General features: G+C 39.3%; 1 protein-coding gene across 1 annotated transcript in view; it reads right to left on the reverse strand.

The window, feature by feature from the left end:
• Window positions 1-13,658, reverse strand: part of ATP8A2 (ATPase phospholipid transporting 8A2) — a 500,148-nt gene that overhangs the window by 148,778 nt on the left and 337,712 nt on the right. Inside the window, exon 27 of the mRNA XM_042457059.1 lies at window positions 7,635-7,709. Within this exon, the coding sequence (XP_042312993.1) occupies window positions 7,635-7,709 (75 nt within the window). The remainder of the gene's footprint in view (window positions 1-7,634; window positions 7,710-13,658) is intronic.

Below are 13,658 nucleotides of genomic sequence, written 5' to 3' on the forward strand. Positions count from 1 at the left end.
TTTGATACAGCAGACACAGGTCCTATGTTTCCTTCATGTGAAGTACTTGGAAGAAAACTATATCACAGTATTTGAAAGGTAGACACACAGTTGTGAACACAGGGAGCATATGTCATGGGAAACCTGTGACCCTCCAGATAAGTGGTTCCCAAACTTTGATTCCTCAGGTGTTTTGGACTTCAATTCCCAGAAGCCCCAGCCAGTTTAACTGACAACCAGGAATTCTGGGAGCAGAAATCCAAATCATCTGGAGGACCAGAGTTTGGGAATTACTGTTCCAGATGATGATAAAGTTGCAACTTCCATCAGCCCTTTCCTGCAGAAGTTTTGTCCTTGTCATCAAGTTAACTTTGACTTGTGGTGACCCTATGAATAAGAAACTACCAAGAGCCCTGGTCATTAACTACCCTGCTTGCCTTGCAAATGTTTCCTTCAATCCATCTGTAGTCCTCCACTTTACCAAGCAGTATCTAGCACTTTACCAAGTATTTACCATTGCCCTCCACTTTACCAAACATTATCATATTTTCTAATGAGTTATGCTGTCTTACAAGATGTTCCAAGTATGGTAGCCCCTGTTTAGTCAACATGGTTTGTAGAGATAGTTCAGGCTTCATTTGCTCCAGGACCCATTAAGTTGAATTTTTAGTTGTCCAAGGTGCCTGTAGAACTTTCCCTTAGCACCACATTCGAAATGTGTTGATCTTCTTCCTGACAGTTTTCTCCATTATTAAGCTTTAACACTGTTTGTTTGTATAGTTATTATTATAACTAATATTATTGTTATAGTCCACCATATATGTGGAGATTTCAAGACTGGATTCGGATAATAAAAGAACATCAAACAATCATAAAACATATGGGAGCTGCACTCAAGTAACGTGTAGACTGACATATCCACCATCCCTGGGCTAAGACAGGTACCTCCCACACACTGGTACCTAGTGATGAGTATTGAGCCTATTCCAGGTTTCAATGTGAACTTCAGATGCTGAACCTATTTTATGGATAAAGTTCACCTCACTAACATGGAAGCCACCAGCTTCCACTCTCCCTGTACTTACAGCTATGGGCCTATTCTTCTAAAATTCGGCGTGCAATAAAAACACATATAATATATCTGCTTTGGCAAGCAGTCCTCACTTACACCTGCTTAAAATATGAACTCATTAAAATCAACAGTGAATACCTCTTACGTAGCTACTGTTATCTGATCAATGAACATCTGGTTGGGACCCAAAAGATTCTTGGTGTGACTATTAAATAACTTTGAAAACAAGAAGATCCACCAGGCTCCCCATCCAATGAATTTCCATCCCAAGGTGAACTACTTCCTTTTTAGAAAGGGTTTTGGGCAATAGAGATTAGTACTCCCTCCCAATTTTATGACATTTTGCTCACAGAGTTGTGATTTTTAGAATAAGATGTCACAGTGAAGTTGCTATTTAGGGTTTAGAATACAGTTTTGATTGGCATCTGATGTTTTTCTGGTGTTTTCATTATTATATTATTGTTATTAGTTTTGGTGGTGATTCATTATGTTTTATGATTGCTGGACATCTTGAATGGATTTTCTCTATGATATATGTAATTTCAGTTAATGAATTAAATAATGCCACTAGATTATGTTGAGCATGTATTGAATACCATTAAAGAGCTGTACACAACTTTTTAGAAGGGATGGCCAGATCCCTTGTTTCTTTCTATAACGTTCTCATTCCCCACACACCCAGCACAAGTTCAGTTCATTCCATTTCGGCATCAGTTTGTCAATGCCTTTTTAAAAACTAAATGAAAATGCATATTATTTTTATGCACAAACCATTTCATATCTTTTTGTACTTCATTTCTTCCAATATATGAATTTTTCATTTTCTCTCCTATTCTTTTTTAACAAGTTTTGTGCCTCATTTTCCCCACTGTATGCTTCTCTAATATATGTATTTTGAATGCATTTTTAAAATTAGAGAATGGCATCACAACATTCAGAGAAGTCCAAACACCAAAGGATAATTGCATCTCGGAATACATGTAGGTTTCTGGAGCCCCAATAGGTCAATTCATAATAAAATGCAAACCAAACAAGTCTTACCCCTTTGCTGTTTCTCCCAAACAACTACTTGCTTTCCAAGCTGAAAGGTGTGTATCCTTTCAACTTTATTTCTAACCTAAACCTATTATCTCTACACTGTATTTACATTCAAGCAGCTGTCTGTAATTATAGACCATTTCTATTTATTTTCTTTACCAAAGGAGGGGGGAAATCCTTTCATTTTTAAAGTTTGGAGAATGATTCCTTCCAGAAATGTATAAGAAGCCTGGAGAATGCAGGTGAAGATCAGCTTCAACAAAGGGCCAGCTATTCCTGGGGATCAGTAACAGCAAGTACATTTCCTAGCTCCATGATGTCATCCATCTCCTTTGAATTAGTCACAAAGCAACACACCAGATGGCTGCATGGAGAGCATTTTGTATTCTTGTGCATCAGATGAGAGCCAAGACTAATGGGCAGCTCATATGACTGACTTTCCCGACTATGTCCGCATGCACAAGAAGCAAGTCACTATTTCCTTGTCTGGAGATTGCCCCCAATTACAGCTTCTGGTCGAGCAATCATTGGGACAGAAGGAATACTGTTATTCCCACAAGCAGCTTTATATAACAAGGCCCTCGAGATACCCTAATCTGTCTCGTGTATGTGCCACACTGGAATACATAGGGGTGATGAAGTTCTCTTCTTTTGGAGAGCTTTTACATGTTTTCTGACTGATGTAAAGTAGTATATGCACATATAGACAAAGAAGTCCTGTGACACCTTAGAGAATAGCACCTTTATTATGGGAGAAGCTTTGTGAATTAAGAGTTCCTTTTATCAAATGCATCTAGTTCATAAAAGGTTTATGTCACAATAAATCTGTTAGTCTTTAAGGTGTCACTGAACTCTTTTGTTGTCTGTATCCTTACCGAAACAGACTAACAGAGGAACTGTTCTAGAATTAAGTACACCACAAGAGACATATGATTTGGTCATTATAAGCAGTAAATGACTGCAATGGGGAAAAACCCCTCCCTCTTCCAACATTATTTGTTTTATATCCCATTATTTGTTTTATATCCCAATGGCTGGCAGCATGAGTTTGGGGAGTACTACTGAGCTAGAGGCCTCTGTGAGTTGTAGTCCAGAAGAATAAATCTTTCAAGATTTGTATATAAGCACTCAAGAGGAACTGGCAAACTATACTTTCATCTTGCATTACCAACTAGAGTAAGAGAGGTTTCATATCCTGGTTTGCCATATAAGATTAAATTCCCATTTTCCATTTTCAATGCAATAGGAAACTGTAGTGCAATAAATGCTAAAAGTCTTCCATTCCAGTACATGACCAAAGAGAGGAAAGGGTGAAACACACAGACATCACACTACTGCTTGCTTTATTAGAGCAAGACCATTAAGTGTGAAGTGGCCCTTGACCTTTAATGTTAATAATGCACTAGGGGATTGCACAACTGAGTTGCCTCCCACCCAGTTAATGCACAGCTCTCCAATTCACTCTCTTGCCTCACCTGCTTAGGAGGAAAAACAATGAAGGAAGAAAGGAGAGCAGAAAGAGGAGGATGGAGGTGCAACAGCTACGCAATCTCCAGTTGCACTGTTAATCTGTGAAAGTGTGGAGGTTGCAATTCATTGCATGTTGAGAATAGGAATTTAAAGAATATTTCAAAATGTTCTCATTGTGATAAGAAAGGATGTCTTCACATGTTGCAAGAATCATTTCACATTTTTTTTTTAAAAAAAAAACAATCCCCCTTGTTTTTCATTTTGGGAGTTGACTTTTCTTTGAAAATTTTGTTTGCATTTAAAAAAATCTATTTTGTACAAAATACATTTTCCTGTGAAAGTAAGTTCCAATTGCACACAATATTTTTTCACAAAACATATTTTTCAGAAAGGACATTTTGCACAAATGAAATTGTCATAAACAGGTCCTGAAATGCAAATAAATAAATAGGAAAATGCAAAAAGTCTGGTAATCTTATTCAGTAGAGAAAAAAAGGTGGGAGAAAGGGAATTTCATTCCTGCATGCAAGGATGAAATAAGCAAAAATTTACTTCCTCACTTGTGAGTTTGCTTTGAATGAATATAGGATTTGGACAAAAGTGTGGTAATAGGTCAGAGGTACTGGTTAGACCAGGGGTAGGCAATCTTTTTTGAGCCGGGGGCTGGGTTGCTGTCCCTCAGACAACTGGGGGTCCGAAGCCAAAAATTAAATAATTAAATAATTTTTTAAAAAATTTAAATAAATAAATAAAAAATAAAAAATAATTCCTACATACACTGCACACATCATATTTTGAAGTAAAAAACAAAATGGGAACATTTACAATACAGGCCCACTGCGGCTGCTAGAGCCCTGCTGGAAGGCTCGGGTGACCGCAACGGGCCTCCTACAGGCCCGCCACTGTGTTCTAAAATGGCGGCGAAGTCTCGCGCGACCTTTTCTGTCCTGTCCCGTGACGGGAAAGGTCACACGAGACTTCAGCCACCATTTTAGAACAAAAATGGTGCCCGGAGTGGCACAGAAGCTGCAGTGGAGGCGTAGGGTTGCCATAAGTCAGGACCTCCAAACCGGGACAAATGTAGGACAAAATTTTCAAATGGAGGATGCTTTTTTTAAAAAATGGAGGACACGGGAAAAAATGTTAATATAAATGCATGTTTCTGAGGCTTCTACAGACAATTGCCCCCCTTGCCCGCCGCTCGCCCCACCCCTTGCCCGCCACTTGCCCCCGCTTGATACTCCTTGCCCGCCACTTGACTGCTGCTTGTCCCCCCTTGCCCACCGCCAAAGGCCCGCACAAGCGCGCAAGACGCCAAGTATGGCATCCCTACGGGGGCGTCAATCGGCAGCAGACCGGGCTGGGGCCGGTTCCAAGGGCCTCGGGGATCCGGCCCACGGGCCGTAGTTTACCGACCCCTGGGTTAGACCAAGGTGTGCTGCTATGATTTGTCAGTCCAAGATGTTAATGGTTAAGGATGACCACAGAAATTACTCTTGATATGGAATCTAATGTTTGAGAGACAGAAATGTTAATGAATTTATACAAAGAAGGTAGAGGAAGGTCCACTGGGTGACTTTGGGCAAGTCACATGCTCTCAGGCTTAGGGGAAGGCCATGGCAAACCTCCTCTGAACCATGATAGGGTTGCCTTAGGCCAAGGTCACCGTAAGTCAGAAATGACTTAAAGGCCTACAACAACAAGAGGAAGTTGGCTCCCTCACTCCCAAAAACAAGGGTGTTGAAACCCAGCCTCAAAATAGTTCAGCACTCTAGATAGTTTCTTTCAAATTCAGACTTAACCTTGGAGTAGAATTACGACCTGGTTGACATGGCCACCTGGCCACAAACCACCAATCTCTGAGGCACATGTGATAGGGTTGCCACAATTGTCCACTAAAACCTGGGACAAAATGTAGGACAAATTCTAAACCAAACTGTAGGACAACTGCAAGACAAAACTCAGTCCAAAATGTAGGACATTTAAGGTCGTCCATTTTTCTTAAATGTCTTACATTTTGGGCTGAATTTTGTCCTGCAGTTGTCCTACAGTTTGGTCTACATTTTGTTCCACATTTTGTCCTGGGTTTTAGTGGACAATTATGGCAACCCTACAAGAAACTGAAGTTGAAGTGGGCAGAGCTTGGAAGTCTTCCCCTTTGGACTACAACTCCTAGCATCAATTAATTGTCATGGCCAATTATTGTATTGGCTGGGGATTCTGGGAACTGTACTCCAAAATTAATTCACATTCTGGGAATTCTGGGGATGGAGACACAGGTTGAGAAGAAAAGAATGGCTGAGCATTTTCAAAGGCTAAAAGCATGTTGTGGGTATAATAATAATAATAATAATAATAATAATAATAATAATAATAATAATTTTTATTTCTTTCTTCCCGCCTCTCCCAATGGATCAAAGCGGGACCACAACAAGGTTAAAATTACAATTACAATGTAGCAGCATTAGTTACTGCACCATTAAAACCACAGTAAAAAATAAAAACATAAAAACATAAAAGCATAAGAATCTAAAAACATTAACATCAATCAATCATGGGGTCAGCTGGTCTCATTCCATACTAGTGATCTTCACAGGAGGTCAGGAGGATAAGCATGGCAGAAGAGCTCTGTCTTTACCGCCTTCTTAAAGATTTCTAAGGATGTAACAAGGCGGGTCTCCTCTGGGAGTCCATTCCAAAGTCCATATATATTTGGAGTCCATTCCAAAGTCTAGGGGCGGCTATGCTGAATGCCTTTAGGGAAGTAGAAACACGTTTGGATGATGGTATCTCCAACAAATTCCTCCCACTTGTTCTAAGAGTGTGGGGCGGATTGTACAGGGAGATGTGTTCCCGTAAGTAACCCAGACCCAAGCCATGTAGGACTTTAAAGGTAATGACCAACACCTTGTATTGTGCCCGGAAGCTAATTGGGAGTATGTGGAGAGGGAGGGGCTTGTTTCCTCTCCAGTGTGGGCTACTGGGTCTGCTGTCTTCAGTGTATCTGTGCCTTCAAATTGCCTGTCAACTTATGGTGACCCCATGAATTTCATAGGATTTTCTTAGGTGAGGATTACTCAGAGGTGGTTTGCCATTGCCTCCCTCTGCAATATAGCCTACAGCATCTGGCATTCTTTGGCGGTCTACCAACCAAGTACTGACCAGGGTTTACCCTGCTTAGTTTCCAGGATTAGACAGGATCTGGTGCCTTCAAGGTCCTCAAGGATGGCTTAAGTTGTTTTCCTATTTGAAAAGTTATAAATAAATGTAGTATCACAGAATTATTTATATTTGCAGTGAGCTTTTGTACTGTATTTCTATTAGAATTATAATAATATTTTTAAATGTTCATATCTACATAGCAATTAGGGGAGCCAGTGTGCTCTGACACTACAATTCCCCATTCAGTCATGGAACCGCTGGATGACTTTAGATGACTCACATTCTCTCATCTTCAAGAGAAGACTATGCCAAACCTCATCTGAATAAATCTTGCCAAGAAAACCCCATGATGAGTTCACCTTAGGGTCACCATAAGTCAGAAGTGACTTGAAAGCACACAACAACAACAGGAACAACAGCAATAGCAATTAGCATATGCAAATTCTATTTGAACCAGCATTTTCTTCTGGGTGATACATTTCCTCTTTTTCTGGTGAGACCTCCTCTGCTATTCCCAGAGAAGAGACTTGAAACATTATTTTTGAGTTAAAACTCCCTCAGTCCCTATCCAGTCTGACCACAGCTGGGTATTTCGACAGTTGTTATCCATGAACAACATTTCCAAGCTTGACCAGAGGTACTGGCAGTCCCTGGCAAGCTGTCTGGATTGCATTTGGCTTGGTTGACCATAGAATCTGCAGGTTTGTGGTGGATTAATATTTTTGAAGTACTATTTTGGATTAGGAGTAACAGAGGATTTACTTGTTTAAATTAAGACAAAGCAACAATAGTCCTCAAATGCACATCACAATGTATATACAGATGATCAGCCAAGATAAAATGCACAGATATAAACACCAAAGGAATGTCATTCAGGTTCTGCATGTTATCAAGCTGAGACAAGGACACTTACCACATTGTAGAGGCCAATGCACCAGCGCTCAAATAAAATCTGGCCTGAAAATCCATTAACGAATGCAAACCAAAGCTGAAACAGAAGAAAGTTACACAAGGCTTTAGATCAATGTGACACAAAAGTTTTTATGTATCCAAGAACAGAAGAGTGTGGAATGTGGACATTATCTGGAAGCAGCTGCTCGATTACTTCTAAAAATACGCCTTCACAGTTGTTCTCTTTTTAAATAGAGCGACACTGGTGAAGTGAAGGAACAATCCGTTGAATCTGCATCACTACACTAAAATAACAAATATCTTGTAAACCTGTATTACGATCCTTTGACGCTATCAATTTCTTAATATGTATTCATTTTCACCAGAAGCTAATCTGGGTTTGGGTCATATACCATGCAATGCACAAAACACCAGAATAAGCCAGGAAAATACAACTATGGTTTATTCATGGCAAGTTCTATCCCACTTCTGGGACTTGGAATACATGATAACAATTTAACAAATACACAAACAAATAAACAAACAGATCACAATGTTTAAAATGCTGCAAAGAATATTACACTAAGAAAAATATGACCTTGGTCTCAAATAACTGATTGTACAAGGGATCAGTGCTAGCTGAATTTTAACCCTTATCATCATAACATTTCACAATAATTTTGACGTTGCCTACAATTCTAAAGCAACCTCCCTGGAAACTTGGGGAACCAGCGTTTAGCAAAAACACAAGCAGTGGTAGCTACTGGCATTGATATTGTATGTGTGTGTGTGTGTGTGCATGCATTAGAGAGAGAGGGTGAGGGAGAATCTACTCTGGGTTTTAGTTCAAACTCTAAATGTAGAATACTAACCCCCAAATATTTGGTAGCAAGAGTTTTTGCAGATTTCAGCCTATTTCCTTGGATGCATGTTTTGGAGTGAGGAAGCAGGCTCAAATCTATGAAAGCTCACGCTTACCAGTTTCTTCCTTTCAGTTAGTCTCAAAGGTGCTGCAAGATCCCTTTGCATACTGATTTTCCAGACTAGCACGGCTAGATCTTTGAATTCTACCCCCAAAATAGATTTAACATGTTGATTTGCTCCTTTACAGTTCTGGCTAAAATCTAGAAAAGATTCACCATGTCACTGATATGGAATCTACCAGTCATCCAAATCTCCAACACTATCCTCACTTAACCTGGAAGTAAACTCTATCAGACACAGTAGATATTACAGTTCACTTATTGTGAACTGAACCCTGAGATGCCTTCTGGCACACATTCTTGATTTCAGTATTCTTTGCCTCTTTCTCACTTAATTACCTTAACACATATTAAAATGACTGGATAATATATATGAAATTCTTCCCCCTAGATCTAATTGCTAGGCCCAACTAGACTAGAATGAGTGAATTAATGGAACTTTTGCCCTGAACATTTTTTTTCATGCCAATTGCTACATTGTCTGATGATTCCTAACAACAGAAAAGTGGAAGCACAAGTCACTTGTACTTCTATATTTGGTTGCTGAAACATCGTAAGTAATTTTATCTGGGACTCTGCAGGAATCTGAGTTTGGTGTCAGAGATCAGAATTGAGAAATAAAGCATAATAATAATGAGTCAGTATGCTCTAGCTGTAAGAGAGACTGGTGCAGATATCCAGAACAATTCAAAGATCACTTTGATGAGAAAATATATAGTGCTAGCATGACATTTTACAGAAATTCCATTTAAAAAGGTTCAAAATGCTGAACTGAATTTTAGGAGTTTCAAAGTTTGTGTTTGAACTTCAGCTTTGAGAAATACCCTCCCATCATTAAATGCTAACATTTGTTGATCTGTTTTTACAGCAAATGAAATGCCACATTCAATGCTGATACAACTAATTTCCCATAACAAAACTCCGGACACGTAAAAACTCTTTACTGTCTTAAGAAAGTTTTGGTAAAATCAAATTAAGAGACCTTTTGACATTCTAACAATGGTAGCATACTAGGGTATTTCTACATTTTTTTTACTAATGGGATTTATTATTTGCCAACAAGAAATATTTGGAGCAGACCCACTGAAATGAAAAGGACTTAAATTAGTTATGAATAGCAGGTTCTGAGAATGATAATGCATCCATTGTAAGTATAACTGAATTTGGCTGCAGCCTCCAGAACAGAAGTTATGAACCTTTGGCCCTTTCAAGGTTTCCTGCCTTGAATCCCATTTTGGGAGAAAGCTGGGAAATAAATCCCATAAATAAATAAATATTTGGACTACATCTCCCATGATCCATAATCAATAGCCATTCCCACTAGGGCTTCTAGGAGGTGTAGTAAAAAAAAAGTTAGAGGGCAAAAGATTGCTGAGCTCCACCATATTTTCTGCTGCTCTTAATGCTGATGGCAACTTGTCGTTTTATTGTAAACCTCATCCCATATCATCCCCACATAGTATTATAAGATTGTTTCATAATTCTTTTGTCTGGTTTAGCAGACATATTTCCTACATAATACTCGTCTATTCAGTAAAGAACTGCTGAAAGATTTATGTTACATTGGATCACTCTACAAAAAAGTTGCTGGGAGATGTTTCTGACTCTTCCAAATATCACCATCCCTTAGAATAAAAAATAATAATCATGCACTGGCTTTGCAATACAAATGTCTCTTATAACATTTTACAGAGCATCTTGAACTCATTTTTATCATTTTCAGGTGCTGCTGGGAATTTTATGGGTAAAATCAAAATATTTTTGAAATGGCATCCAACTTTGGAAAAAGTATCTTTTATTGAAATCATTCTCTGTTGGGTAATGAAACCCACTTGCCCCTAGGGAATTACTATTTAGATGAGCTCAAACCAATGAAAATATGAGGATTTGATTTGTCTTTCCTTTAATGAAACAACTGGTGTTTCAAAATGTAAATATTATTTGGATCCCTTTTTGGTAAAATTCCCACTATATAGGTTGGAATGAAGCTAAATGAAAATGCATTGTGTGTTCAGTAGTCACAAAATTATATTGCATAAATGTATTTTTTCCCCACATGGCCAAGATCCTGGTCCATGCCCTAGTGGTCTCACGACTTGATTACTGTAACATCCTCCTGGCTAGGCTTCCTCTTTCTCACCTCCGTCCTTTAATTTCTGTCCAGCATTCAGCTGCACGCATTATCACATCTGCCCACCACTCTGACCACATCTCTCCTGTGTTGGCATCCCTTCACCGGCTCCCGCTCCCTTTCTGCATTCAGTATAAGCTCCTGCTGTCGACATTTAAAGCCCTCCATGGGCTGGCCCCTCCTTACTTATCAGACCTTATTTCTCCTCACCTTCCCACCAGGGCCCTCCGTTCTGGTAGTCAAGGTCTACTGTCTCAGCCCAGGATTTCCTCTGCCCCATCTTGGATTCACCCCTTTTCACTCGCTGCCCCTCACTCCTGGAACCTTCTTCCCCTGTGAGCAAGAGCCATCACTTCTTTAACCAGCTTCAAAATGGAGTTGAAGACCATCCTGTTCAGGGCAGTGTTCCCAGGCATTGCATAATTGTCACTTGCTATTTGATGTTCTTTTGTCATCTGTTTTATTGAATCATTTCCTGTATTGCTATGTATTTTATATGTATTTTCCTACTAGAGAGGCCCCTTCCCCACCACCACTCCCTTTGTGTCGTGTCTTTTTAGATTGTAAGCCTGAGGGCAGGGAACCGTCCAATTAAAAAGATAAATTTACAGTGCTTTATAAATAAAGGATAATAATAATAATAATAAGAAGAATAAGAAGAAGAAGAAGAAGAAGAAGAAGAAGAAGAAGAAGAAGAAGTTGTTTTGGTTCTGATATGTTACAGGCAACAGTAGGCATTCCTATTTTTTAAACAAACAAACAAACAAACAAACAAATAAATAAAATAACCCAAACTATTACCAGTCAGCCTAAAGAATTAGTATCTATTTGCATTCTATCTATTTAGAATGAAATGTATGAAGAATGAAAAAAACTAAAACATAGTTCCTGGTGGGGGGAAAATCACCCTCCCAAAGAAAAGTTACCTTTTTGGATTACAACTTCCCAACCACCACCGCCACTATCACCATACCAGTGGGGGGGGGGGGGGGACAAATTTTGTGCTTGAAACTGGCAAAAGCTTTATCCAGTCCTAAAGAATTTGCAAAATTTGATACAGAGCTTGGGAGCATTAATTTTGGGGGGTGGGGAACAATTCACAGAATTTCCCAGCAAACATGACATTTGGATATGTAGTTTAACCCTTTCATAAACCCTGCCTTATTTGTGGAGAGCAGGGATGTAAATCCTTAACTATTTCATCCTTGCACATGATGATGAATAATTAGAATAATTCTCTTCCCACTGCAAAAGGAAACAAATATTCTTCTTTATTATCTATCCCATATTCAAACATCCCAAAGTACTGCAGAAGAATTATACATCAAAGGAAAAACAGAGATTTTTTTGTGAGCAAAAAGCAGTTTCTTTCACAGAAAAAAAGTTTCTATTAGTGCCCTCCCAAAAATCACAGCTGGCAGCAGTTGGGATAATGTAAGCTGGATGTACAGTATTGTAAGCCGGACTTATTTCATGATGGAAATTACTGTCATAATTCTTATCATCTCTGAGAAACTACAGGAATTATATTTGCTGTACTGTTCACCCCACATGTGAAGTGTCAGATAATTAAAATATTTCACCTCTCACACAGAGTAGAGCTTACCCATTCTAAATGATATGTATTTTAGACATGATTGCCACTGTATGGAGATTTTTGGTTGTATCCTGCTTCGATCCGTTGGGAGAAGCGGGAAAATACAAATAAACTTCTTATTATTATTATTATTATTAATATTAAATGGGTGTAGGAATTTATTTGAAATTCTATGTTCTGGATGGTTTTATTGCTTTATTGCTTCTGTACTAAGTTGAGCAGTTCAGCAACAGGGCTGCAATTGAATCATGTTTTCACAGCCTCAGAGGAAGGCAATGGCACACCCCCGCTGAACAAATCTTGCCAAGAAAACTCTATGATACCTTTGTCTTAGGGTTGCCATGTCAGAAATGACTAGAAGGTACACACCAACAACAAAGATAGACCCATGTGCGAGACAGACTCAGTTCTAACCTCCTGCTCAACAGAAGCAATAAAACAATAAAACCATCCCTTACATCAAATTTCAAATGGATGTTGCTACCCAATTAGCTCATTTGCAAATGAGCCATCTGAAGAATCTTACACCTGGCCAGAGAATGTGGCAAATTTCTCAGCTTGTAAATAGAAATTTAAAATGCTGAGAAAAAAAAAATCTGTATGTTTAGTGAACTGGAATGAGTGATTATCACATCCATACTTATTATATCATAACCAGTGCGGATTCAGGCTCATGGTCATGAATGACAAAATGTGACCCCTCAACACCTACTTTCACAGCTAGGCATCAGCCTGACTGAAGTGTTTCTGAGGTGCTGGAGATTGCAGCACTCTCTCGGTTGCAGGATATCTTGAGACAAGTAGTTGTGCTAGAGGTCTGCCCAATTCCCTGTACACAAGGCACCTCATGTGTGGGAGAACTCATCACTTCCTAGCACTCCAATCCCCTGTGCCTTAGAAATGCTTTCGATGGGGTACTGCCAGGCAGTGAAAATAAGTTTGACTGTGGGGCACTGTCAATTGTAACTATGATCACAGAATTCCATTATCGTAGCTATAGCCTGAAACACATGGCCAAATCAGGCAGCTTCTGGGTGCTGTGGGGGTGTGGTGTTTAGATGACACATGTTCCCAAATCGACTAGAAGTTGCTCTGGCACTGTGATTCAGTCCTTTGGATTGGATTAAAAATGAGTGGATATAATACGGATCCTGACAGAACTGATTTGGGAATGCAGGAGCAGGCTGTGTGGTCACCGTGGCCCCAGCCCAACTGCAGCCAGAGTGGCTTCCAGCCACTCTTTATCAGCCATGCACTTTGGTCCTATGATAGTAATTCTGGATCTTGTCTCACATGTTTTTCGTTGCAGAATATTTCCCCTGCAATAGTTCTCGG

The sequence above is a fragment of the Sceloporus undulatus genome, chromosome 3 (genome assembly GCF_019175285.1).
Source record: "Sceloporus undulatus isolate JIND9_A2432 ecotype Alabama chromosome 3, SceUnd_v1.1, whole genome shotgun sequence".
Taxonomy (NCBI): domain Eukaryota; kingdom Metazoa; phylum Chordata; class Lepidosauria; order Squamata; family Phrynosomatidae; genus Sceloporus; species Sceloporus undulatus.